Source organism: Phacochoerus africanus, chromosome 6, assembly GCF_016906955.1.
Source record: "Phacochoerus africanus isolate WHEZ1 chromosome 6, ROS_Pafr_v1, whole genome shotgun sequence".
In the NCBI taxonomy this organism is placed as follows: domain Eukaryota; kingdom Metazoa; phylum Chordata; class Mammalia; order Artiodactyla; family Suidae; genus Phacochoerus; species Phacochoerus africanus.
This window is the reverse complement of record NC_062549.1, coordinates 18,602,672-18,628,594: the sequence shown is the minus strand read 5'-3', so window position 1 is coordinate 18,628,594 and position 25,923 is coordinate 18,602,672. Positions and strand designations below refer to the sequence as shown.

Sequence of the window (25,923 nt, the reverse complement as noted above, 5' to 3'; positions counted from 1 at the left end):
GGGGTTAAAGGATCCAGCATTGCCTCAGCTGGGTCATAGGTCGCAACTATGGCTCAGATCTGATCCCTGACCTGGGAACTCCATATGCCATGGGGTGCCCCTCCCCCCCCAAAAAAAAGAAAAAGAAAAGATGGAGAGTGATCAAAGGAACCATTAACCCCATTAACCTGGTAATCCATCTAACCTGCAGCTTGGCGGTGGGCAGATGGTTTCTGCTGTCCTAATTCTAGACTGCCAAACAATCACATTTGTGGTTACCAGAAAGATGGTGGCTTGGACACCGTTTCTGAACCTTAGCATCTTTTTTTGAATTTTTATACCTATCAAAGCAGGCACTGACTGCAGCAATATCAGGTGTGTTTGGCATCAATCACCTGCTTTGCTACTCATTAGGGACCTATATTAGTTTGGAGCTGTTGTCCGTACATTCTTCCCTTAACTGGTTAAAGACTAGATTCTTCATCTCCTTAAATCTGGTGTCACCAAAAATACACTTGAATGGTCAGGCCACTCAAGGGGGCTGTTCTATTGCTCCGTTTACGTCCCCTGCTGGACTAGAGCCTGCTCCCCCTACACTTTTCTAGTCCTTGCCCCAGGCCACAGCCAGTGATTGTTCTTATCAATGGAGAGGTGAGGGGCGTGCCCCTCTAAGTTTCCCTGGTAACCAATGAGCCAACCAGAAGTCAGTTCCTCTTATAACCAGCAATCTCCCCTCCTCCCGGGAGTGAAGACTGCATCAAGTCCTGCTCGTCATTGCAGCACACAGGGGCGTGTTGCTTCAAGACCTTGCTTCAGATGTGTAAGTTCCCCCATCTATTATGCCACTGAGGTCTCTGGCGCTGGCTTTAGACTGTTTCTTTAATCTTGGAGCTGGGTGAGTACCGGCCTTGCAGGCCTGTGGGGTACAGTCCAACACACTCCTAGTCAGCGCCCAGTTTCACATCAGCTGCTGTGTTAGAGAAAGACTAGCTTCAGCCAAAACTTGGTCTCTTTCTCCTGAGCACAAATTAGATTCTTATTTCCAGACTCCCACAGGATGGCCACGTGACATGTTCTCAACCTATAAAATCTGTCTCAGGCTACCGGGTTATGTGTGTCTTGTCCATACTAGGCTGGTTGACAGTATGGATGCATTTTTTGGTTCCTCAATCTGGAAGCTCTCAGAATCCTGATCTTTGGGGCCTTACGGAGGCTTTGTTACACAGGTGTGACTGATTAAATCATGGGCAATTGGGGATTATTTCAAATTCCTGCTTCCCTCCCCTCTCTGTCATCCTTAACTAGGTCCAAGGGCATCTCCTTAACATAACAAAAGAGCTTTATGGCTCACATTACTTAGGAAATGCCGAGTTTTTAAGAGTTCTGTGCCAGAAACAGGGACGAAGATCAAACACTTGGATATATATTTCAAGTATATATATATCAATTACATATATAGCAAGACTATATATCTCATGTATATGTATCTCTTATTATAAATCACAATAGCTCACCATGATAGCAGGAAACTTTTGTTCACATATGTATCTCAAGCTCCTAGAAGAGTTTCTGGAGCATAAGTATTGGTAGAGTGACTGAAGTAGAGCAGCTGACCCCTTGTTCTCACAGACTAGAGAGCTGGCTAATTAATCTCTGCTTCCTAGGTTTAGACTTCCAGATCAGATTTTCTGAAGGACACACAGATTCACATTTCTCCATGATTTGCTGGCTGTGCATATGTACCGAGCCAGTAAAGTGCCTAATAATAATAAAATAACTTATAGTACTTTTCTCACAACTTATGAAAATATTTTATTTGGAATTTCTGAATGTGCCAAAAAGTAAAAGATGATACGCTTTCTGCTCGGAATTTCCTCTAAATACTAGAAACCGAAACCCTTTTTAGTTTCATGATTGAGAAAGAAGATGCCAGGTGGCATCATGATTTCAAAGTGCTGGTTCACAATGATTTAATACAGGTGGACAAGGTGGCGCTCCTTAACACCAGCCTATAAAGCACAGGTGTTCTACGTGCAACAGACCACTTCTGGCAGCTACTGTTTGCAAGGCTTTCATAGGTATTAACTTTGGAATTGAAAAGTGAAGGCCGTGAAAGCGAAGTTAAGACTTGACATAACAGACTTGTTTGAAATCAAAGAGCTTCTCGTGGACCAAATGGCACTGACACAAATGTGTGTCTCCTTCAGTGGTCCTGTTTATGCCCTCTTCTTGTGGAAAATGTATTTGAAACCTTCCTGGCAGCCAGCTTAATAAAAGTTGGCCTCAGGTGGAGTGACCGACTGTTTTCCTGGTAGCAGATCGCAGGTTTACGTTCTTCTAAGGCGATGTCCTGGGCAGTAGTGATGCTGCAAAACTACTCAACCCTCTTATTTTAGATTTTTGGGCAGAGAGGGAGAGAGAACAGTGAGCAATACCATTTCTCTGCAAGAGCCTGTATTTAAGTTGAAATGGAGCCTTAATGTCGGTTTTGGAAAAATCGTACCTTCTTAAATAGAGTTCTATCCAATTCAAACTTAGCACTGTAGAGGCTGGCAGCAGAGATTGGCTTTTAGGCTTTGCAGACTCAGAACTTGCTCCCTGGTCTACGGGAGAATTTTCAGCCAGGAGAGACCTGGACATTTAACATTGTTCTTGGCCGAGTGTGGTGCTAACCCCCTTTTCCAAAAGGTAGGAAAATAAATCCTGCAGCATGGAAGAAAGATGGGACAGGCATAGCAATGGTGTCTAGATCCAGAGATGAAGGAATTAGTAAGAAAGGAGAGGAAGGAACTACAGTAAGAATATGATAATTGAAATTTACATGAATTTAAAAAAGTCTTCATTTGGCTTAAACCTGACAAGTAAAACAAAATCCTGCTCTTCAATCTTTTTTTTTTTTTTTTTTTCCCCCCGTCTTTTGTCTGTCTTTTTGAGGGCTGCACTTGTGGCATGTCGAGATTCCCAGGCTAAGGGTCAAATCAGAACTGTAGCTGCTGGCCTGCACCGGAGCCACAGCATAGCCAGATCTGAGCCGTGTCTTCAATCCATACCATAGCTCACTGCAACGCCAGATCCTTAACCCACTGAGCAAGGCCAGGGATCGAACCCACAACCTCATGGTTCCTAGTCAGATTCGTTTCACTGCACCATGACGGGAACTCCTTTAATCATTTTTTTTTAATTACTCAATGAATTTATTACATTTATAGTTGTACAATGATCATCAAAATCCAATTTTATAGGATTTCCATCCCACAACCCCAGTGCATCCCCTCACCCCCCGAATTGTCTCCTTTGGAAATCATAAGTTTTTCAAAATCTGTGAGTCAATATCTGTTCTGCAAAGAAGCTCATTCTATCCTATTTTCAGATTCCACATGTCAGTGATAGCATTTGATGTTGGTGTCTCATTGTCTGACTGACTTCACTCAGCATGATAATTTCTAGTTCCATCCAAGTTGCTAAAAATATGCCAATATTTCATTCCTTTTGATGGCTGAATAATATTCCGTTGTGTATATGTACCACATCTTCTTGATCCACTCCTCTGTTAATGGACATTTTGGTTGTTTCCAGGTCTTGGCTATTGTATTACAGTATAATTATCTTTTCAAGTCATGCTTTTCTCTGGGTAGATGCCTAGGAGTGGGACTGCTGGATCAAATGGTAGTTCTATTTTTAGTTTTCTGAGGAATCTCCATACTGTTTTCCACAGTGGTTGTACCAGTTTACATTCCCACCATCAATGTTCCTTTTTCTCCACACCTTCTCCAGCATTTATTGTTTGTAGACTTTTGGATGATGGCCATTCTGGCCCTTTCAAGGTGGTAGCTCATAGTGGTTTTGATTTGCATTTCTCTAATAATGAGTGATGTTGAACATGTTTTCATGTGTATTTTTGGCCATCCGTATGTCTTCCTTAGAGAATTGTCTGTTTAGATCTTCTGCCCATTTTTTGATGGGGTTGCTTGTTTTTTTGGTATTGAGCCACAGAATTTTATAAATTTTGGAGATTAATCCCTTGTCAGTCGATTCATTTGCAAAGATTATCTCCCACTCTGTGGGTTGTCTTTTCATTTTGTTTAGGGTTTCCTTTGCTGTGCAGAAACTTTTAAGTTTGATTAAGTCCCACTTGTTTATTTTTGTTTACTGTCATTACTCTAAGAGGTGGATCTGAGAAAATGTTGCTATTGTTTATGTCAGAGAGTGTTTGGCCTATGTTTTCCTCTAAGAGTTTATAGTATCTGGTCTTGTATCTAGGTCTTTAACCCATTTTGAGTTTATTTTTGTGTATGGTGTTAGGGAGTGTTCTAACTTCATTCTTTTCCATGTGGCTGTCCAGTTTTCCCAGCACCACTTATTGAATGGACTGTGTTTTCTCCATTGTATATTCTTGCCTGCTTTGTCATAGTTTAGTTGCCTGTAGGTGTGTGGGTTTAATTCTGGGCTTTCTATCCTGTTCCAATGATCTATATTTCTGTCTTTGTGCCAGTACCATATGGTTTTGATGATTGTTGCTTTGTAGTATAGTCTGAAGTCCAGGAGCCTGATTCCTCCAGCTCCATTTTTCTTTCTGAGGATGTCTTTGTCTATTCTGGGTCTTTTGTGCTCCCAGACAAATTTTATTTTGTTCTAGTTTTGTGAAAAATGTCCTTGGTAATTTGATAGGGATTGCATTGAATCTGTAGATTGCCTTAGGTAGTATAGTCATTTTGATAATACTGACTCTTCCAATCCAAGAGCAGGGTATGTCTTTCCATCTGTTTGTGTCATCTTTGATTTTTTTCATTAGTGTCTTATAGTTTTCAGAGCACAGGTCTTTTGTCTCTTTAGGTAGGTTTATTCCTAAGTATTTTATTCTTTTTGATGTAATGATAAAATGGGATTTCTTCCCTAATTTCTCTTTCTGATCATTCATTGTTAGTGTGTAGAAATGCCGCCAATTTCTGTGTATAAATTTTATATCCTGCCACTTTGCCAAATTTGTGGATGAGCTCCAACAGTTTTCTGGTAGAGTCTTTAGGATTTTCTAGGTATGGTGTCATGTCATCTGCAAATAGGGATAGTTTTACTTCTTCCTTTCCAATTTGGATTCCTTTTCTTTCTTTTACTTCTCTGATTGCTGTGGCTAGGACTTCCAAAACTGTGTTGAAGAGTAGTGGCGAGAGTGGGTACCCTTGTCTTGTTCCTATCTCAGCGGGAGTTCTTTCAGCTCTTCACCATTGAGAATGATGTTCGCTGTGGGTTTGTCATATATGGCCTTGATGATGTTGAGGTAGGTTCCCTCTATGCCCACTTTCTGAAGGGTTTTTATCAGAAATGGGTGTTGGATTTTGTCAAAGGCTTTTTCCGCGTCTATTGAGAGGATCATATGGATTTTATTCTTCAGTTTGTTAATGTGGTGTATCACACTGATTGATTTGTGGATATTGAAGAACTCTTGCATCCCTGGGATAAATCCCACTCGATCATGATGTACGATCCTTTTAATGTATTGTTGGATGCAGTTTGCTAGTATTTTGTTGAGGATTTTTGCATCTATGTTCATCAGTGAAATTGGCCTGTAATTTTATTTTATTTTTTTGTGATATCTTTGGTTTTGGTATCAGGGTGATGGTGGCCTCATAGAATGAGTTTGGGAGTGTTCCTTCCACTGCAATTTTTTGGAATAGTTTCAGAAAGGTAGGCGTTAGCTCTTCTCTAAATGTTTGATAGAATTTGCCTGTGAAGCCATCCGGTCCTGGACTTTAGATTGTTGGAAGGTTTTTAATCACCGTTTCAATTTCAGTACTTGAGATTGGTCCATTCATCTTTTCTATTTCATCTTGGTTTAGTCTTGGGAGATGGTAGTTTTCTAAGAATTTGTCCATTTCTTCTAGGTTTTCCATTTTATTGGCATCTACTTGTGTGTAGTGGTCTCTTATGATCCTTTGTACTTCTGTGATGTCCATTGTAACTTCTCCTTTTTCATTTCTAATTTTATTGATTTGAGTCTTCTCTTTTTCTTGATAAGGCTGGCTAAGGATTTATCAATTTTATTGATCTTTTCAAAGAACCAGCTTTTTGTTTCATTGATCTTTTCTATGGTTTTCTTCATTTCTGTTTCATTGATTTCTGCTCTGATCTTTGATTTCTTTCCCTCTTCTAATTTTAGGTCTTGTCTGTTCTTCTCTCTCGAGCTGCTTTAGATGTAAAGTCAGGTTTGTTGATTTGAGCTTTTTCTTGTTTCCTGAGGTAGCCTTGTATTGCTGTAAACTTCCTTCTTTGAACTGCTTTTGCTGCATCCCATAGGTTTTGGAATGTCGTATGTTTGTTGTCATTTGCTTCTAGGTATTTTGTAATTTCCTCTCTGATGTCTTCAGTGATCCATTGGTTGTTTAGCAGCATGTTCTTTAGTCTCCATGTGTTTGTGTTTTTTGAAGTTTTTTCTTGTTGTTCATTTCCAGTCGTATAGTGTTGTGGTTGGAAAAGATGCTTGATTTCAATTTCTTTAAAGTTGCTGAAGTTGGATTTGTAGCCCAGGATGTAGAGAATGGTCCATGTGCACTTGAGAAGAATGTGTATTCTGTTGCTTTTGGATGGAACGTCCTATAAATATCTATTAAGTCCATCTGGTCTAATGCTTCATTCAGGGCCTGTGTTTCCTTGTTGGTTTCTGTCTGGATGATCTGTTAATTGCTGTAAGTGGGGTGTTAAAGTCCCCCACTATTACTGTGTTATTGTCAGTTTCTCCTTTTAAGGTGGTTAGCAGTTGCCTTATACGTTGTGGTGATCCTTTGTTGGGTGCATATATATTTAAAATTGTCATATCTTCTTCTTGGATTGATCCTTGGATCATTATGTAGTGACCTGTCTTGTCCCTTAAAATATCCTTCATTTTAAAGTCTATTTTGTCTGATATGAGTATTGCTACTCCAGCTTTCTTTTGATTCCCGTGTGCATGGCATATTTTCTTTCATCCTCTCACTTTCAATCTGTATGTGTCCCTACAAGTGAAGTGGGTCTCCTGAAGACAGCATATCTTGGTTTTGTAGCCATTCAGCCAGTCTATGGCTTTTGGTTGGGGCATTTAGTCTACTTACATTTAAGGTAATTATTGATATGTATGTTCTTATTGCCATTTTATTAACTGTTTTGGATTTGGTTTTGTTGATCCTTTTTCTTCCCTTCTCTTATTCTCTCCTCTTATGGTTTGATGACTATCTTTAGTGTTGTATTGAGTTGATTTTTTATTTGTTTGTGTATCCATTGTAGATTTTTGGTTTGCAGTTATTCTGAAGTTTTGATATAAGAGTCTATATGTATATGAGATTGTTTAAGTTGTTGGTCTCTTAATTGCAAGTGAATCTCCAGTGTCCTGCATTTGTACCCAGCTCTTCTCATGATTTCTGATTTTGGTGGCATAATTGTGCCTGGGTGACTTCATATCTTGACTGTATATATACCTTTACTGGTGAGCCTTGTCATTTGTGGAAGTTTTGTTTCCTGTTGCTGTGTTTTCTTTTCTGCCTAGAGAAGTTCCTTTAGTATTTGTTGTAAGGCTGGTTTAGTGTTGCTGAATTCTCTCAGCCTCTGCTTATCTGTGAAAGTTTTGATTTTGCTTTCGCATCTGAATGAGAGCCTTGCTGGTTAGAGTAATCTTGGTTGGAGGTTTTTCCCTTTCATCACGTTAAGTATATCATGCCACTCCCTTCTGGCCTGAAGAGTTTCTGCTGATAAATCTGCCTATAAACTTATTGGAGTTCCCTTGTATGTTATTTGTTTCTTTTCCCTAGCTGCTTTCAAGATTTTCTCTGTCTTTAATTTTGGTCAGTTCGATTAGTATGTGTCTATGTGTATTCCTCCTTGGGATTATTTTACATGGTACTCGTTGTGCTTTCTGGATTTGAGTGAATGGTCCCTTTCCCACGTTAGGGAAGTTTTTGGCTATTATCTCTTGGAGTATTTTTTCTGTCACCTTTTCTCTCTCTTCTCCTTCTGGCACCCTTATAACATGGATGTTCGTGCATTTAACATTGTCCCAGAGTTCTCTGAGACTCTTCATTTGTTGTCAATCTTCTTTCTCTTTTCTGTTCCGCATCCATAATTTCCACTAATCTGTCCTCCACCTCGCTTATTTGTTCTTCTGCCTCCTGTACTCTGCTGTTAGCTGCTTCTAGTGAATTTTTTCAGTTATTTTATTTTGCATCTCTTCTTGTTTAAGCTTTGTATCTTGTATCTTTTTGCTCAGTGTTTCCTGGAAATAAACTGGAGGCAAATATGATAATTTACAATTTCTTACATCATCTTCAGCATCGACAATCTAAAGTCTTTTTCCTGGAGGCTGAGAATCTCCTGATCACTTAGCTGATTTTCTGGGGTTTTTCCTTTCTCCCTCATCTGAGTTAGAGTTCTCTGTCTTTTCATTTTAATAGGTTTTTGGTGTGGTGACCTTTTTTTACAGATAATAGAGCTGTAGCCTTTCTTACTTCTGGTGTCTGCCCCCCTTGTGGCTGAAGTCAGTATGGGGGCTTGCTGTAGGCTTCCTGATGGGAGGGGCTGGTGCCTGCCCACTGGTAGGTGGAGCTGATTCGAATCCCTCTGGTGGGTGGGGCTTAGTCTCTGGTTGGGATTAGAGGCAGCTGTGTGCCTGAGGGGTCTTTAGGTAGCCTGTTTACTGAGGGGCAGGGCTGTGATCCCACCTTGGATTATTGTTTCCCTTGGGGCTTCTCAGCGCTGACTGAGGTGGGTCCAGATTTTCCCAAAATGGCCACCTCCAGAGAAATGCAGCTGCTGAATATTCCTGAGAGCTTTGCTTTCAATGTCCGTCCCTCACAAGACACATTCACCCCTGTTTTCCCAGGATGTCCCGAGAACTGCAGTCAGGTTTGACCCAGATTCCTATGGAGACTTTGCTTTGCCCTGGGACCCAGTGCACGTGAAAATTTGTGTGTGCCTTTTAAGAATGGGGTCTCCGTTCCCCCCAGTCCCGTGGAGCTCCTGTGCACAAGCCCCACTGGCCTTCAATGGCAGATGCTCCAGGGGCTCTTTCTCCCAGTGCCAGATCCCTACATGTGAGAGTTTGATGTGGGGCTCAGAACACTCACTCCTGTAGGTGATGAGTCTCTGTGAACCAGTTAGTTTCCAGTCTGTGGGGTTTCCCACCTGGGAGGTATAGGGTTGTCTATATCGTGAAATCACCCCTCCTACCTCTTAAAGTGGCCTCCTCTTTTTCTTCTGGAGTAGGATATCTTTCTTAAGGTTTCCAGTCCATTTGGGTGAAGAATGCTCCATCTTTAGTTGTAAATTTTGTTGTTTTTAGGAGAGAAGTTGAGCTCCAATCCTTCTTTTCCACCGTCTTAATCCCATCCTGAAAACTTAATTCTCCTTCATTCATTTTTAAAACTGGCCACATTGCTTTACCACGACAACCCTAGCCTCTGAGCCAGCCTATGGCCCACTTTGTCTCAGAGACATTATTTAGCCATTTCCCTGATCATAATTCTTAGCATACATTTTGTAAATTTAGAGTAGGAAACAGGATGAGAAAGGAAAGGATTGCATTCTGGACAAGGGATGGCTTTAAAGACCTGTTTTAGAACAGCACGCTATCTTGGCCCACCTGCTAGCTCCTAATTGAACCCTGGCAATATCCCATGCCTGCAGATGAGGGCAAGCTTCACAATGACATTACTGGGTCCATTCAGAAGGCTTTGCAGTGAGGTGCACCCTCCTCCAGCCCCAGACATGATAAGGGAATAACATCATGCTTTTGTACAGTATCTCCCAAGGGGCCACTTCTGTGTGGTTGGGGGATTGTGTCCTCTTACGACCTTGGGAGAGAAGTCAGTCTGACAGAAGGATGTGCTAAGCCAGGATTTACAGTGAGTACAGCCATCTCTTATAATGCGGCATGTGCATTCCTAAAGAATCCTTCCCTGTGTGAAGGATTATGGGTTCATGGGAAAAACTAAGTTGAGGTAGGAGGCTCAAACCTTGTACCGTCTTGTGATGCCATTAAACCACCATGATTTTAAATGTCACAAGTTCCTAACAAAGAAAACTGATGGTAAACATAGGATGTTATTTTGACAAGACAGGAAGTTGGCTCGGTGGAGGTATTTATAGTGAAGAGTGGTAGCTTTTGAACTATGGCAAATAGCTGGGAAGATTATAGTTTTTCGAATGAAATGGAAAATCAGAGGTAGACGACTATGGCTTATTCAGTTTTTCATTTCTCTGAACTGGCTTAAAATAGAAATCCTGCTTTTATTGTTGGGTTAATTACATCCTCTCATAAAGCTGTTCCTAGGGCCCCAAATGAGATCAGATGACCCATAGTGCTCTTGGCAGTTAACTTCAACCCACTGCAAATGACTTTTTTTTTTCTTTTTTCATCTTTTTGCTATTTCTTGGGCCGCTCCTGCGGCATGTGGAGGTTCCCAGGCTAGGGGTCCAATCGGAGCTGTAGCCACCGGCCTACACCAGAGCCACAGCAACGCAGGATCCGAGCCGCGTCTGCAACCTACACCACAGCTCACAGCAACGCCGGATCGTTAACCCACTGAGCAAGGGCAGGGACCGAACCCACAACCTCATGGTTCCTAGTCGGATTCGTTAACCACTGCGCCATGACGGGAACTCCAAATGACTGCTTTTTAGTTTTTCAGTTCCCGGGAAAGCAGGTGATTGTTGGGGAGCTAGGATTAAGCTCCTTTTTTGTTTTCAGTGTTGTCTCCTGTGTTCATCAGTGTGATTACCTTAGGCCCGCTGGCTGTTGTAGAGCTGCATTTTCTCCTGTTTCAAAACTCCCTAATTATTAAGGCTTTCCCTCTTTCTTTCGCTACTTATACTCAGGACACTTAACATTCTACTGAGGAGACACAGCAGGCAATGCACGTGGGTGAAATGGAGAGCTAATGGGTTTTAGGGTTATTAGGCTCAGCTGGATGGCATTTTTCACATTTACCTGGTGTTAATAGTGAAAAACATAGGCACCTGGTGTAAAACTGCATGTGAACAATTTTGGTTTTCATGACTTGATTCCTTATCTGCATCAATTCACTAACTTAAAGAAACACATACCAGAGTTCCTGTTGTGGCTCAGAGGTTAACAAATCCAACTAGGAACCATGAGGTTGCAGGTTTGATCCCTGGCCTTGCTCAGTGGGTTAAGGGTCCAGCTGTGGTGTAGGCTGCAGGTGCGGCTTGGATGCTGCCTTGCTGTGGCTCTGGCGTAGGCTGGTGGCTACAGCTTGGATTAGACCCCTAGGCTGGGAACCTCCATATGCCGCGGGAGCAGCCCTAGAAAAGGCAAAAAGACCAAAAAAAAAAAAAGAAACACACACATACCAATAGCATATATTATACATATATATGATAGCATATTATATATATCAGCTTTCGTTTCTTTCCATTGTGTTCCTTGGAATAATTAGGGTTTTCTTTTTCTATAAGAATTTGTATTTTTAAAAATTCTCTTCTGTTTCTTCTATTTATTTTACTTTAATAGGAGCTATGATTTTTAGTGGTCCAGCTTGTCTTCCCCACTCAGGTTCCTGGGTCCCCAACAGTGAGCTGTGATTTTTATTTGGCTACCTGTGGTTGTGTTCTCCTAGGATACAAGCAGGTCAGGCTGTGAAACTCTGAAGCAATGGCAAAGGGGCAGGATTAGAAAGTCTAATAGTTTCTGCTTCTGAAGGCCACTTGGTGCAAAAGCCATTTTGCTCTGGTTCTCTCTGAATGCAAAATGGAGTTACCTCCCAATAGCAAGGAGGAGCAACTCAGCCCAAGAGAATAGCCTGCTTAGGTCTACATGGGTCTGTAGGATCAGGCAGCATTCTCCCTGCCCCCAGCAAAATGGGCTCACGTAGCAAGTGAGAGTGAGGTTTATGATGATTAGTCTCAGTATTCTTAACAAATATTTAATACAAGCATCCCTCAGTACTTACAGGGAATGGTTCTCGGGACTCCCTGCAGATAGTGAAATTGTCTATACATCCAGGGGTGTGATACACTAGACTCTGAATCTGTGCGTTTTGCATCCGTGGATATGGAAGGAGGGCTGACTGTATTATGAGGACTGGGCTCAATGTCTTTATAAGGCATGTCGCTATGAATTCACCTTGTCAAATCCTGCAGTTGTGTTAGAAACAAGGGCTTTTCTCAGTGAGCCCTTTTCAACTGAGAAGTATGTGCTGCTGCATCTGAGGCTGGGGCTTACTTCACATTAGTTAAAAGCCAAGATCATCACATCAAAAGTAAGGGGTGGAGCTTCTTTTTGGCCCCAAAGTTTAAAATCTAACAGCCACTTCCTTGTGAGTGCTAGCTGCTGACCTGTTCCAGGTCACTTTTTTTTTTTTTAACAGAATTTCTGGTGCATAAATATTCACTTTTTCTCATCAAGTGGTGGCCAAGTCCATGGATTCTTGAGCCAGACTGTCTGGATTCAAACCCTGATTTTACCACTTGGTAGTTCTGTGATCCTGAGGCCCAGGTTACTTACTGCTGCTCAGTGTGATCATTTTTAAATGGGGAAGGTAACATTATGTACACTACAGGCTTAATGTATAGATAAAATAACAAATTCATATAAAGCAGTTATGTCTGGCACATTAGCAGGTGCCAACATTACTTTAATGTTAGTATTTTCCCTTAAATGTACTTATATCATAGCTCACCCACAGTTATATCAGCACCTCTGACACTACATGCACCTATTTACAAGTCTATCTACAGCCCCTTTCTGCCCTGCCATAGACTGTAATGCTCTTTAGTGGGCCATGGAGGTGCTGGGAGAAAACATGTGATTTCTGTTTCACCAACACCTGGCATATGGCAGGCACTTGGTACATGTTTGCTGAATGAATGGAGGAAGTGATCTGAAATTCACTCCTTGATTGGCTAGGGCAAGAGAAGAGAGACTACCACAAAAATGCCTACATAGTGTCTCAGCATCTTAATTGCTAGAGAGGAGATTGTGCAGGACACAATGGTTCCAGCGGCCCAATCTTTTAGCGCCCAGTACAGAAGTGAATAGGAGCCAACAGGAGAGATAGGGCCACACAGTGAGACTGCTAGGGAGCAGAGAGGCATTGTTTTGTAATTTTGGTGTCAGAGGCCAAGAGGGTATGTGGGGAATGGAAAAAGATGAAGGATTTTGAAAATAGCTCTTGGCAAACTCTATCCTACTTGAGGGATGAATTTAGATGGATGGAAGTTGGATTTTCCCTTCACTGAAAAGGAAAGTGAAGGTGGGCTTGTTTTCCCAGGTGTCAAAGAGCTGGAACTTGAGGAAATCTGCAGAGATGGGCACCTGGCAGCTTTAACTGCAATGCTACCTAAGGGTTTCTTTTAATTAATGCAAAACTGAATAGTAACTGAGTAAGCAGTTTTATTCTTACCACCATTTTTAACATTCAAATCAGATTACACAGTAAAACGATTCTATAAAATAATGTATTTTATTGCAATTTCCTATTGAAGGAATCTCTTTTCCTGACCCTTCCCCACAAACCTGCAGCACCCATAACAGGCTTCTTGTCAAAAGGCAGCAGCTGTTTCGTTCTGCCCTGCAGGTTGGAGCAACTCATCAGGAAGAAATTTCAATTATCGCACTTTCTCTGAAATTTTCTTTCTCCTACAGCCGATAATCTTCAGGCCTGAAAGATCAAAACCAACATTTTTTCATAGATCGTTAGTTATTTCATGTTCTTCTGCTTGATGAGGTAGGATTAGTTTTCCAATTTAAAATGAAAGCAACTGTTAAGATAAATTTTTGGTAAAAAAAAAAATATTAAGGCCAAATCAGCACAAAGTAGAACAGTTAGGTGACAATTCCCAAGTTCTTCTGAGAGTCTTAAGTATAGGTCCCCTATGCATGAATGTATTTAGTAACTTAAAAACTTGAATTCATTTCCCAAAAGCCCTTTTACTAGAAACGATTATATATGTAAAGACATGGATTTACTAGTAATCCATTTATTAATTTTCCTATTGGTGTTATTTTATCATATGCTAAATTTAATTTTCATTATAAGAGCATACAAAATAAATGTATAAACACTGGCCCTTTGATATTTTAATCACACATTTATTATATATTATGTATATGATCTTTTCTTCATTTACATATTTATAGGATTAATCATACCTTATAGTTTCTTCTGGTAGTAAATTAAAGCATTTTCAGAGAAATGTTAAGATATAACAATGGAGAAAATGAGGAATAGGAAATTATGAAATGCAAAAATGTTAGTGTCCTATTATCTTTTCCATAACAGTTTATTTGTAGGTATTGCACTCCTATGGGATTTTTCAGAAGGAATTTAGTAATAAGTAAACTAGATAGTTTTGAAATGGCTGTAAAAATAGTTTATAGTTTGAATTCCTTTAAAAATAGATAAGCTCTGTTTGCCCTGAAACAAGTTCTCTCATCCCTTTCTACATTTACAGTGTTTTCGTAAACAAAATGAGACCAGACAGCCCAGATATGAAGAACGACAGTCTTCTAAGTAAGTAAATGAACTATATTACAATTTAAAGTTATTTCAGAGTTCCCATAGTGGCTCAGTGGCTAACAAGTCTGATTAGGAACCATGAGGTTGTGGGTTCGATCCCTGGCCTGGCTCAGTGGGTTAAAGATCCAGTGTTGTCGTGAGCTGTGGTGTAAGTTGCAGATGTGGCTTGGATCCCACGTAGCTGTGGTGTAGGCCAGCAGCTGTGGCTCTGACTGGACCCCTAGCCTGGGAACCTCCATATGCCTCGGGTGCAGTCCTACCAAAAAAAAAAAAAAGGCAATAAAATTATTATTTGACTCTGAGGAACACAGGAGGCACTGATCTGGGAAACTAACCAAATATGCTTCACCATATCGTCATTCCATAAAACAAGAAGAGAAACTGCAGCACTTTGTAGCTGTTTTTGAAATCTCTTTTTAAATGTACAAACTGCATCCAGAGTCTGGGAAAGGACGATCTGATACAATAGCTGAAAGGGGCTCCAAAGTGTACTCCTTTAATCTTTAGTATGTGACTCAATACAAAGCTCCTTGTCTAGAGACACCAGTGCATTTTAAGAAACACTTTATTCTCTCATCCAGCTGGTTCATATAAGGTGGTGGTGATGCCATTGGAAAGAAATCTCCTAAGCTTTCTAACTAGAAAACCTAACAAGTGCCTGCAATTCTACTCAATAATATTAAATGTGCTTAGTCACAGACTGGGTGTTTCCACAACAGAAGTTAATTTATTGACAATGAGATGACAAAAGTACCTTTTAGTAGAATTTAGAAGTAGAACAGGAAATGTGTGGGAAGGATGTAAATCTGCCATGTAAAAATTGTCGACAGTGACCTGAAGGCAACAGGAGGCTTATAAAGGCCAATTTTGTTTCAAGAGTTTTTGGAGGAAGTGAGGGGGATGGAGATGAGGGATCTGTTAAGGCTGCAGCAGTGATGAGTGAGAAGAAAGGACAAGTTCAGGACTGAGGAAGCAGAAAAGTAACACATCGGGAGAAAGAAGGTAGGAAGGGAGAGCGAGGGGGAAGGGACCAGGGAAAGGAGGGAGGAAGGAGCTCCTGGAACATGAAGATTCAAGGATAACTACTAATTTCAGCTGGAAGAACTGGGTAAATGGCAATGGTAGTTATTTTTTCAGGAGAGGGAATACAGGCAGAACAGATTCTGAAGGGAAGGATCCTGGTTTTGAATATGATGAAATCGGGACATGGCAGGCAGGAAGTAACTAGGATTTGGGGCAACGGTGAGGACACCCGAGAAACTAACACAGATTCTTTCTGATCCTGCTTCCACACAGTGGCCCGGGTTAAGTATCTTCACTAGCTCGCTACTGCTCTGTTGAACACAAACACCTCGGAATGCGGTACACAAACTCTCCAGGCCAGGGCCCCAGTTAGCCTTTCTGAGTCATTCTTTCCACACCCAGTCCCTCTACAGTCTGGTCCTGTTACACTACTTGCTATTGTCCAGATCAAAACTCTCACACCTCTGGACTTCAGAGTCTCTCCACTTGGAATATCTCTCTTCTCTGCCTTCAAAACCCACCCCCAAAACCACATGTTCTGGAAAGCCTGTCACAACTCTTCCACCTAGGGCCCTTTGCCCTGAGACTGCCAGAGAACTTCATGCACAAGTCTATGACTGTGTTTTTCAAATTATACTTGTCCTTATTTATGTAAATATATTTTGTTATCTATGTAAATAACAGTGATGTGTACTTATTAGATGCCATGAAGTACACTACCTCACACGCACTAGCTCGTTTTATCCAAACTATACTGGAAGAGAGACACTGTTATCAACCCCACTTTACTGCTGACACAACTAATGCTCAGAGGGGCTGACTGAGTAACTTGTCTAAGGACACACTGCTAGGAGGTGAAGGGTAGTGATCTAGTGTAGACCTGCTGACTCCAGTGTCTGCAAAAACCATCTTATTCTACAAGATTCCTATTCTTTGAAGGCACAGTCTGAGTACATTTGACCTCGTATTTATAGATGCATAGTATCCTGCCTGTAGTGGAGGCTTATAAGGTATCTGTCATAGTGACAGCATTGAAAATGCCACTTTGTTTGCAAACTCATCCTTTCCTCTTTCAGAATCCTTTGCAGATTGTTAGTGTACTTCCAAGGAGTGGCAGTGAAAGTATCATGGCCGAGGGACTAGATACTTTAGATGTTCACACAGCTAGAAACATCAAATCATATGGAAGGCAATTAAAAAAAATTACATAGCTTCAGAAGGTATGGGAGAAAAGTGAGGTTTTTATACTAAATACGGTTCTATTTCTTCCTCCACATGTACAAATGAAAGCAGGCGCATATACAACACAAGTGTATTGCTTACTTCCTTCCGTTAAAAGGTGGCCCAAGCCAACCTAAGAAAGGGGACAGGAGGGCTCTACCTGAGTGCTTCTCAGACTTCACTAGGCATACAAATTGCTTGGGCTCGTGTAGAGATGCAGATTCTGATAGTCTGTAAAGGGGCTTAAGATTCTGCATTTCTGATAAGCTCCCACGGGATGCAGTGCTAGTCCACCGAGCACACACTGACAAGCAAGGGTTCACCTCAGACCTCCAACAGAGCTATTCATAAGATGGAGGAGGTGACTATTTGAAGATGTTGAAGAAGCAAAAGAAGTTCTTTCAGTAAGAAATTTCTAAAAAGATGCAGTGCCTAACAGAAGGTAACATATTTCCTCATCAGCTAGAGATGATTCCAATGGATATATAGTATCCTTCTGGCTCTTCACCCACCAGGACTGTATTAGCAGGCAGTTTTATGCTTTTCTGACATTTAATCGTAAATTACAATTTAATACCTATAGAAGATGGATACTAAAGTTTCTTTGCATCTACCATCAAAGAAAGGTTAAACTGCAGCTTTAGTAATTGAGTGTCACCGTATTTAGGTTCTTTAAAAGTTGCTAATCTATATACAGTAGCTTATTAATCAGAACTGAATTCTCAGATTATGTTTACATATTTATCCTATTATATTAGATCTACATAATTTCCTTTACTAGATTAAATAATTTTTAAAAGCAAGAAATCTGGCAACTACTATAATGCTTTTCATACTATAGATGCTTAAATGTTTAGAACTTTAAGCCATTTCATTAATCTTTTGCCAGATAGATGATAGATGAAGTTTATAGTCTATATTTGCTATAATTCTTTGTTTCCATTTCACTGCAAATACAAATTATGAAAGTTTTAATATAGAAGATAATTATTATGAGGTTAATATATATTTATAAATAAGGTTTTTTTTTTTTTTTGCTTCACCTGCAACATATGGAAGTTCTTGGGGCTAGGGGTCAAACCTGTGCCACACCAGTGACCCAAGCCACAGCAGTGACAGTGCCGAATCCTAAACCCACTAGGTCACCAGGCAGATCTAATAAGAACAGTATTTATTGTTGCACTTGTGGCAGATGTAAGTTCCTGGGCTAAGGATGGAAATCAAGCCACACCTATAGCAATGCTGGATCCTTATCCCACTGTGCTGGGCCAGGGATCGAACCTGGGCCACTGCAGAGACAAAGGCAGATCCTTAACCTGCTGCACGACAGCAAGAACTCCCAGCATTTATTTTAGAATACTGTTTAGAATCTCAGGAAAACTGTGAAGAGACATTTCAAGTGCTGTTGTAGAAAGCTAATACCTATTTTTTATTTTATAGAAATTTACTCCTTGATAAAAATAACTTATATTTTAATAAAATTAGCATGATCATGATCTTTTATGTAGGTAATACAAAGTATCCAAAATTGGGTATATCAGAGTTGCACTAAAGTATAGACTGTTGAGAAAAATGTCTATTTTAGCTATAGTTATTGAGGAAGATCTAAATAAGAACACAGACCAAGTTATGAATTTACCACAGATAATGAGTTAAAAGTCAATTCCTCTTTTAAGGAGATAAGATTCCACTCATTTTTTCAACAAAGATTTCTCAGTGTCAAGTCCAGCGAGCAAAACAAACACACACACACACTGACCTCTGAAGTGAGAAGTGAAAGTCTGAAGCTTGCATATACTTAGGGTATGGTTGGGAGATTAATGAATTGTCACAGAATTAGCCAACAGAAAACTTTCTTTGAATTCATTTACTAAATTATGCTAAACGTTCATAGCCATTAAATGTTCTACAGCAAAAATTCATTTTGCACTTAATACTTGTCACCAGAAGAAAACTGCCTCTGAAAGCAATATAGCTTTGAAAAATAATATCACTCTTTTGAATGAGGAAACAGAACTTACAAAAAGGCTTGTCTGAGCATAGAAAGTATGCTATGGTGCTTGTGATTAGCTTAAAAACAATTAAAATCATACCATGTCCCATATAATTCTCAATGATTTATAGCAAATACTTTAGCACAGACATCCTTTTTTTTGTTTTATTTGTAGTATAGTTGATTTGCAATATCATGTTATTAGTTTCAGGTATATAGCACAGTAATTCACTTTGTGTGTATTTTCAGATTATTTTTCCTTACAGGTTATTACAAAATACTGAGTACATTAGTTCCCTGTAGTATACAGGTCTTTCTGGTTATCTGTTTTACATATAGAATTGTATATACACCACAGACATCCTTATGCAGAAGACTGCCTGCCACTCAAGAATTAGGCACAATACTGCCTGCCATGCATTAAAATGAAACACATTTCAAAAATGTGTTTGTTCTGAGACTCAAGTTCAAAACAAAAATGAAAGAGGCCAACACATCTACATAAAAGACTGTTTTGACTTCAGGAAAAATCTTTTTGGAAATTTTAGTTTTCATTGTAAAGTGGTAGAAAAAAAATGCATTTGGTTTGTGAATAAAATGAAACATGGAGGCCGCATCAGGATGGTGGAGGAGGAACACGTGGCGTTCACCTTCTCCCACAAACACGTCAAAAAACCCCACCTACATGGAGAATGAGTTGCACAGAACATCTGCTGAATGCTGGCAGAAGACCTTAAACCTCCAAAGAGGTCAAGAAACCCTCTACACACCTGGCTAGAACAAAAGGAAAAAAAGAGGGGAGAGAGAGAGAGAGAGAAAGGACCAGCACCCCTGAGAGAGAGAGCCATGAAAGAAGAAAGGAACCCAACCCCTGGGATGGCTCCTGATGGGGAGATCTGCTGAGAAAGAGGAAACTCAAAGCCCCAGAGAGAAAAGCACAGCAGCTGGACTGAGGAGGGGAAGGCAGAAAGAGAGCTGCAGAGACCATCAGCACCACCTCCCAGGACCCCACAGCCTGAGACTCAGGCTCCACGGAGAGAGGACTAGGGCTGGCTGGGTGGAGACAGACTAAGGGGCTAAAGAGTGGCGCACCACAGGCTGCGGAGCAGAGCGCCACAGCTGAGGGAAGTTGGGAGGAGGTTTGGGCTTACAGAAGAAGCAAGGTGCCATTGTGGGGGAGGGCAAGAAGAGGAGGGGAGCACTGCCACAGGACTATCTTTCTCTGTGTACACATGGACTCTCGGAGCGGGGGGTGGCTACGGACGGCGAGGAATGTCTTGTGCTGGCTGAGGGCAACCAGCCCCACCTGTGGAGGCTACAGGTGGTGGCACCTTCTGCACAGGCTAATCATGACAGGGTGTCTCTTGTGTGATCTACAGGTGGCGGGGCCAAAGTCAGTCATCTCAGACGCCAGAGGTGGGTATGGCCCGCCACCAGCAGGGGTCTGTGAATAGGCACCATCTACAGAACCAGTCACCTCACAGGTTGGCACAGAGGACGACACCCCAACTGAGCACCACCTATTGTTGCTCTCACTCCCCTGGGTACACACATGCACTGCTGCTGCCCCTGCCAAACACTCTGGATGCTGTCTACACTTCCCTGAGAATCACTGCCACTTCCCAGGGCCCTGCAACTAGGAGTAGCCAGCACCACCTTCCCGCAGGTCCTTGCTGTTGTCAAGGGCCCAGCAACCAGGCACGGGCTACTAGCCCTGCCCACTGCCTTCAGCTCCCTGGAAGCCTATCCAGCACCCTAAAAATAAATGGTAAGCCTTCACAAAATACCCAGGGGTGCTTGTGCATATAAATAGCCCTTCAAGACTACAGTAGTTGTTTCCCCTAAACTCACAGCATAAGAAAAACATGAGCAAAATGAAGCAGCTCAGGAACCATTCCCAGTTAAAAGAATAGGAAAATTCACCTGCAGGAGCAAAGAGACCTCTGCAGTCTAATAGACACCAAGCTCAAAAAGGAGAAAGTGAAAATACTGAAGGAATTAAGAGTGGACGTAAACAGTAATGCTGATTACTTTAGAAAGGAACTAGAGAATATAAGGAGGAGCCAAGAAAAAAAAGTTAGAAAATTCATTTGTAGAGACCCAAGCTGACTTAAAGATACTGAAGAGCAGAAGGAACGATGCAGAGGAATGAATTAGTGACTTGGAAGATATAATAATGGAAGTCACCCAATCAGGACAGCAGACAGAAAACCCAATGAAAAAACATGAAAGCAATATAAGAGATCTATGGGATAATATAAAGAGGACCAATCTATGCAGAACGGGGATTCCAGAAGGAGAAGAAAAAGGGATTGAAAACATATTTGAAGAAATTATGTCTGAAAACTTTCCCAAGCTAAAGAAAACAGATATCAAGATATAGGAAGCACAGAGCGCCCTAAAAAAGTTGACTCCAAACAGGTCCACACCAAGACATATTATAAAAATGGTAAAAGTTAAAAAGAGAGGATTCTAAAGCCAGCAAAAGTTAATTATAAGGGAACCCCCATAAGGCTAGCAGCTGATTTCTCTATAGAAATACTACAGGCCAGAAGAGAATGGCAAGATACATTCAAAGTTCTAAAAGGGAAAAATGTGCAGCCTAAAATACTCTACCCAGCAAGAATATAATTTAAAACAGAAGGATATTATATATATTCACAAAAACTAAATATGTATTATGCTTACAATATGATATACTGTCATATACAATATAATACTATATAACATGTTAATTATATATTATATATACCATATATTAGAATTAATATTACATTCACAAAAACAAAAGAGGACACAAGCAATAAGTAAAAGGAAATCAGCCAACCAGATAAAGAAAGGAGAAACATAGAATCACTAGAAAACAAGGTTTAAAATGTCAATAAATACATATTTACCAATAATTACCTTAAATGTCAATGGACTGAATGCTCCAATCAAAAGAAATAGGGTGGCAGACTGGATAAAAAATCAATAGCCTACAAAATGCTGCCTACAAGAGACTCACCGTAGGGCAAAGGACACACAAATTGAAAATGAGGGGATGGAAAAAGGCATTTCATGCTAATGGAAATGACAGGAAAGCAGAAATGTCCATACTCATATTAGACAAAAGAGACTTTAAAACAAAGGCCTTAAAGAGAAACAAAGAAGGTACTATTTAATAATATAGGAACAATTCAAGAAGAGGCTATTACAATTGTAACTATATTTGCCCCTAATATAGGAGCACCAAAATATATACAACAAATACCAGTGGACATAAAAGGAGAAACTGATGGGTAGACAATAATAATAGGAGACTTTAACATCCCACTCACATCAATGGACAGATCCTCTAGACAGAAAATCTATGAGGCAACAGAGATTCAAAATGATACAATAGAAAAGTTAGAATTGATATTTTCAGGACATTATATCCACCAAAAATCAGAATATTCATTCTTTTCAAGTGCACATGGAACATTCTCAAGGATTGACCACATACTGGGGCACAAAACTAACCTTGACAAATTTAAGTGTATAGAAAATACTTTAAGCATCTTCTCTGTTCACAATGGCATGAAACCAGAAATCAACCACAGGAAAAGAAATGAGAAAAAACTGACTACATGAAGAGTAAACAACACACTACTAAAAAACCAATGGGTCAGTGAGGAAATCAAAAGGGAAATTAAAAAATACCTTGAGACAAATGCCAATGAAAACCCAATATTCAAAAATCTATGGGATTCCCACTCTTGGGCATCTATGCAGAGAAAACCATGACTCGAAAAGATACATGTACTCCAATGTTCACTGTAGCATAAATATAATAGCCAAGGCATGGAAACAACCTAAATGTCCATTGGCAGAGGAGTGGATCAAGATGATGTGGTACATATACACAATGGAATATTACTCAGCCATTAAAAGGAAAGAAAGAAAGGCATTTGTGGCAATATGGATGGGCCTAGAAATTATCATGCTAAGTGAAGTCAGTCAGACAATGACACACCAACATCAAATGCTATTACTTATATGAGGAATCTAAAAATAGGATACAATGAACTTTGCAGAACAGATCTGACTCCCAGACTTTGAAAAACTTATGGTTTCCAAAGGAGAGAGGTTGAGGGGTGAGGGATACACTGAGGGTTTGGGATGGAAATGCTATAAAATTTGGTTCTGATGATTATTGTCCATCTATAAATACAATAAAATTCATTAAGTAATTTAAAAAAAATCTATGGGATGGAAGGATCAAGATGGCAGAGGAGTAAGATGTCGTGCTCACCTTCTCCCACAAACACATTAAAAAAACCCCACATCTATACGTAGAATGATTAGCACAGAACATCTACAGAACGCTGGCAGAAGACCTTAAACCTCCAAAAAGGGCAAGAACCCCCCCCCCATAACTGAGTATAAAAAAAGAAAGAGAGAGAGAGAAGGAATCAGGACAGGATTAGCATTCATGAGAGGGAGCTGTGAAAGAGAAAAGGAGCCCACACCCTGGGAAGCCACCTAACTGACAGGGAGATCAGCTGAGACGGAGGGGCCTCAAAGTTGCTGAGGAAAGTGCAGGAGCTGGACTGAGGAGGGCAAAGCCACACAGAACATCTGCACCTCTGCCCCAGACACCACAGCCTGAGACCCTCAGGCAGGGGTTGGGCACTGAGACTAAGGCTCTGAAGGTCAGTTCTGGGAAGAGGACTAGGATTGCTGTGTGGAGACAGCCTGAGAGCTAGGGAGTGGTGTGCCACAGGCTGAGGAGCAGAACACCATAGCCAAAGGAATCCAGGAGGAGGTCTAGGCCCATGGGAGAAGCAAGGTGCTACTGTTGGGGAGGATGAGAGGAGGAGGGGTGGACCCCCAAAGAAATCTCTTTCCCTGCCCATGTGTGGGCTCTCAGAGAGTGGGGCAGCTCTGGCACAAGCTATGGGTGGCAAGAGGCCACTTGCTTGGGCTACAGGAGACCAGGTGCTTCTTGTGCAGGCTACAGGTGGCTGGGCACCTCTTGTGTGGGCTAAGGGCAGTGGGGGCCTAAGTGTGACAAGGTGCCTCTTGCATGAGCTACAGGCAGTGGGGACAAACCATAGCAGTCATCTCAGAAACCAGAAAGAGGCATGCCTGCCACCACTAGGGATCTATGAACAGGCTCCACCTACAGCCCCAGTCACCGTGGAGGTCGGCAAAAAAGCAATGCAAGTGAGCACCACTCCTTGCTGCTCTTACTCCCTGGCAACACCCTCTCCCCGCCCCCCACCCCCCGCAGCTGTTGCCAATGCCAAACACTCTAGGCAGCACCCATACATGCTGGATCACTGTCACTTCCCAATACCCTGCAACTAGGAGCAGCCTGTGCAGCATCTCTTGCATGGACCTAAGTGGGACAGGGTGCTTCTTGCATGGTGTACAGGTGGCAGGGGCAAACACTGCAGTTTATTGCTGACTGCAGAGGTGGGTGTGGCCTGCCACCGCTAGAGATCTGTGAACAGGAACCACTTGTGGACCCAATCAACTCAGAGGGAACCACAGAGGAGGGCACTGGGACCAAACAACACCGGTTGCTGCTCTCACACCCCGGGAACTCATACACCCTGTCACTGCCATGGCCAAATGCTCTGGGCACTGCCTAAATCTGCCTGAGGATGAGTATCACTTCCCAGGGTCCTGCAACTGGGAGTAGCCTGTGCCACCTCCTGGAAGTCCCTTGCTACTGTCAAGAGCCCAGCAACCAGGCACTGACTACTAGCCCTACCCATTGCCTCCTTCTCCCTGGAAACACACTCAGAACTTTGGGGATAATAGCCTGCTCACACTGAAGAAAGAGACAGCAAATATCCAAACTCCCATGACAAAAATACATATAACCTCCCACAAAATATAAAGGAGAGCTCTTACTTAGAAATAGCCATCCAAGACAAGAGTTTGGTTTCCCTAAACTCACAGAAAAAGAAAACTATGAGCAAAATGAAGAAGCTAAAGTACAATTCCCAGTTAAAAGAACAGGAGACGTCACCTGAAGGAGCAAACAATGAAACAGACATCTGCAGTCTAATAGACACTGAGTTTGAAAGGGAAATAGTGAAAATACTAAAAAATTAAGGGTGGAGTTCCGGTCATGGTGCAGTGGTTAATGAATCCAACTAGGAACCATGAGGTTGCGGGTTCGATCCATGGCCTTGCTCGGTGGGTTAGGGATCCGGCGTTGCCATGAGCTGTGGTGTAGGTTGCAGACGTGGCTTGGATCTGGCGTTGCTGTGGCTCTGGCATATGCCAGCGGCTACAGCTCTGATTAGACCCCTAGTCTGGGAACCTCCATATGCTGTGGGAAGCAGCCCTAGAAAAAGTGAAAAGACAAAAAAAAAAAAAATTAAGGGTGAATATGAAGGAATTAATAAGCATGGACATAAACAGTAATGCAGATTATTTTAAAAAGGGAACTAGAAAATATGAGGAATCAAGAAAAATTATAAAATTCACTTGCAGAGATGCAAACTGAGCTAAAGGCATTAAAGGGAAGAATGAATTAGTGACTTGGAAGACAGAATAATGGAAATCACCCAATCAGGACAGCAGACAGAAAACCCAATGAAAAAACATGAAAGCAATATAAGTGATCTATGGTATAATATAAAGTGGGCCAATCTACACATAGTAGGGATTCTAGAAGGAGAAGAAATAAAAGGGGGATTGAGAATATATTTGAAGAAATTATGTCTGAAAACTTTCCCAATCTAAAGCAAACAGATATCAAGATATAGGAAACACAGAGAGCCCTAAACAAATTGAACCCAAACAGGCCCATATCAAGATGTATTATAATAAAAATGCCAAGAGTTAAAGAGAGGATTCTAAAGGCAGCAAGAGAAATACAAAGGGTTAATTATAAGGGAACCCCCTTAAGGCGATCAGCTGATTTCTCTACAGAAACACTACAGGCCAGAAGAGAAGGGCAAGATACCTTCAAAGTTCTAAAAGGGAAAACTCTGCAGCCTAGAATACTCTACCCAGCAAGAATATTATTTAAAATAGAAGGAGAAATAGAAAATTTCTCAACAAACAAAAGCTAAAAAGTACAGTAATACTATACCCATTCTAAAAGAAATACTGAAAGGGCTCATCTAAATAAAAAAGAAGTAAGAAGAAATAGGATGGAGGAAATCACAATTGGAAAGCAATCACCTAAATAAGCCGGTATACAGATCTAAAAGAAAAAAACCA

General features: G+C 41.1%; 1 protein-coding gene across 1 annotated transcript in view; it reads right to left on the bottom strand.

Annotated features, from left to right (window-relative positions):
• Window positions 1–13,402: 13,402 nt before the first annotated feature.
• Window positions 13,403–25,923, bottom strand: part of MRPL13 (mitochondrial ribosomal protein L13) — a 64,257-nt gene continuing 51,736 nt past the window's right edge. Inside the window, exon 7 of the mRNA XM_047783348.1 lies at window positions 13,403–13,619. Coding sequence (XP_047639304.1) covers window positions 13,598–13,619 — 22 coding nt within the window. The 3' untranslated portion in view covers window positions 13,403–13,597. The remainder of the gene's footprint in view (window positions 13,620–25,923) is intronic.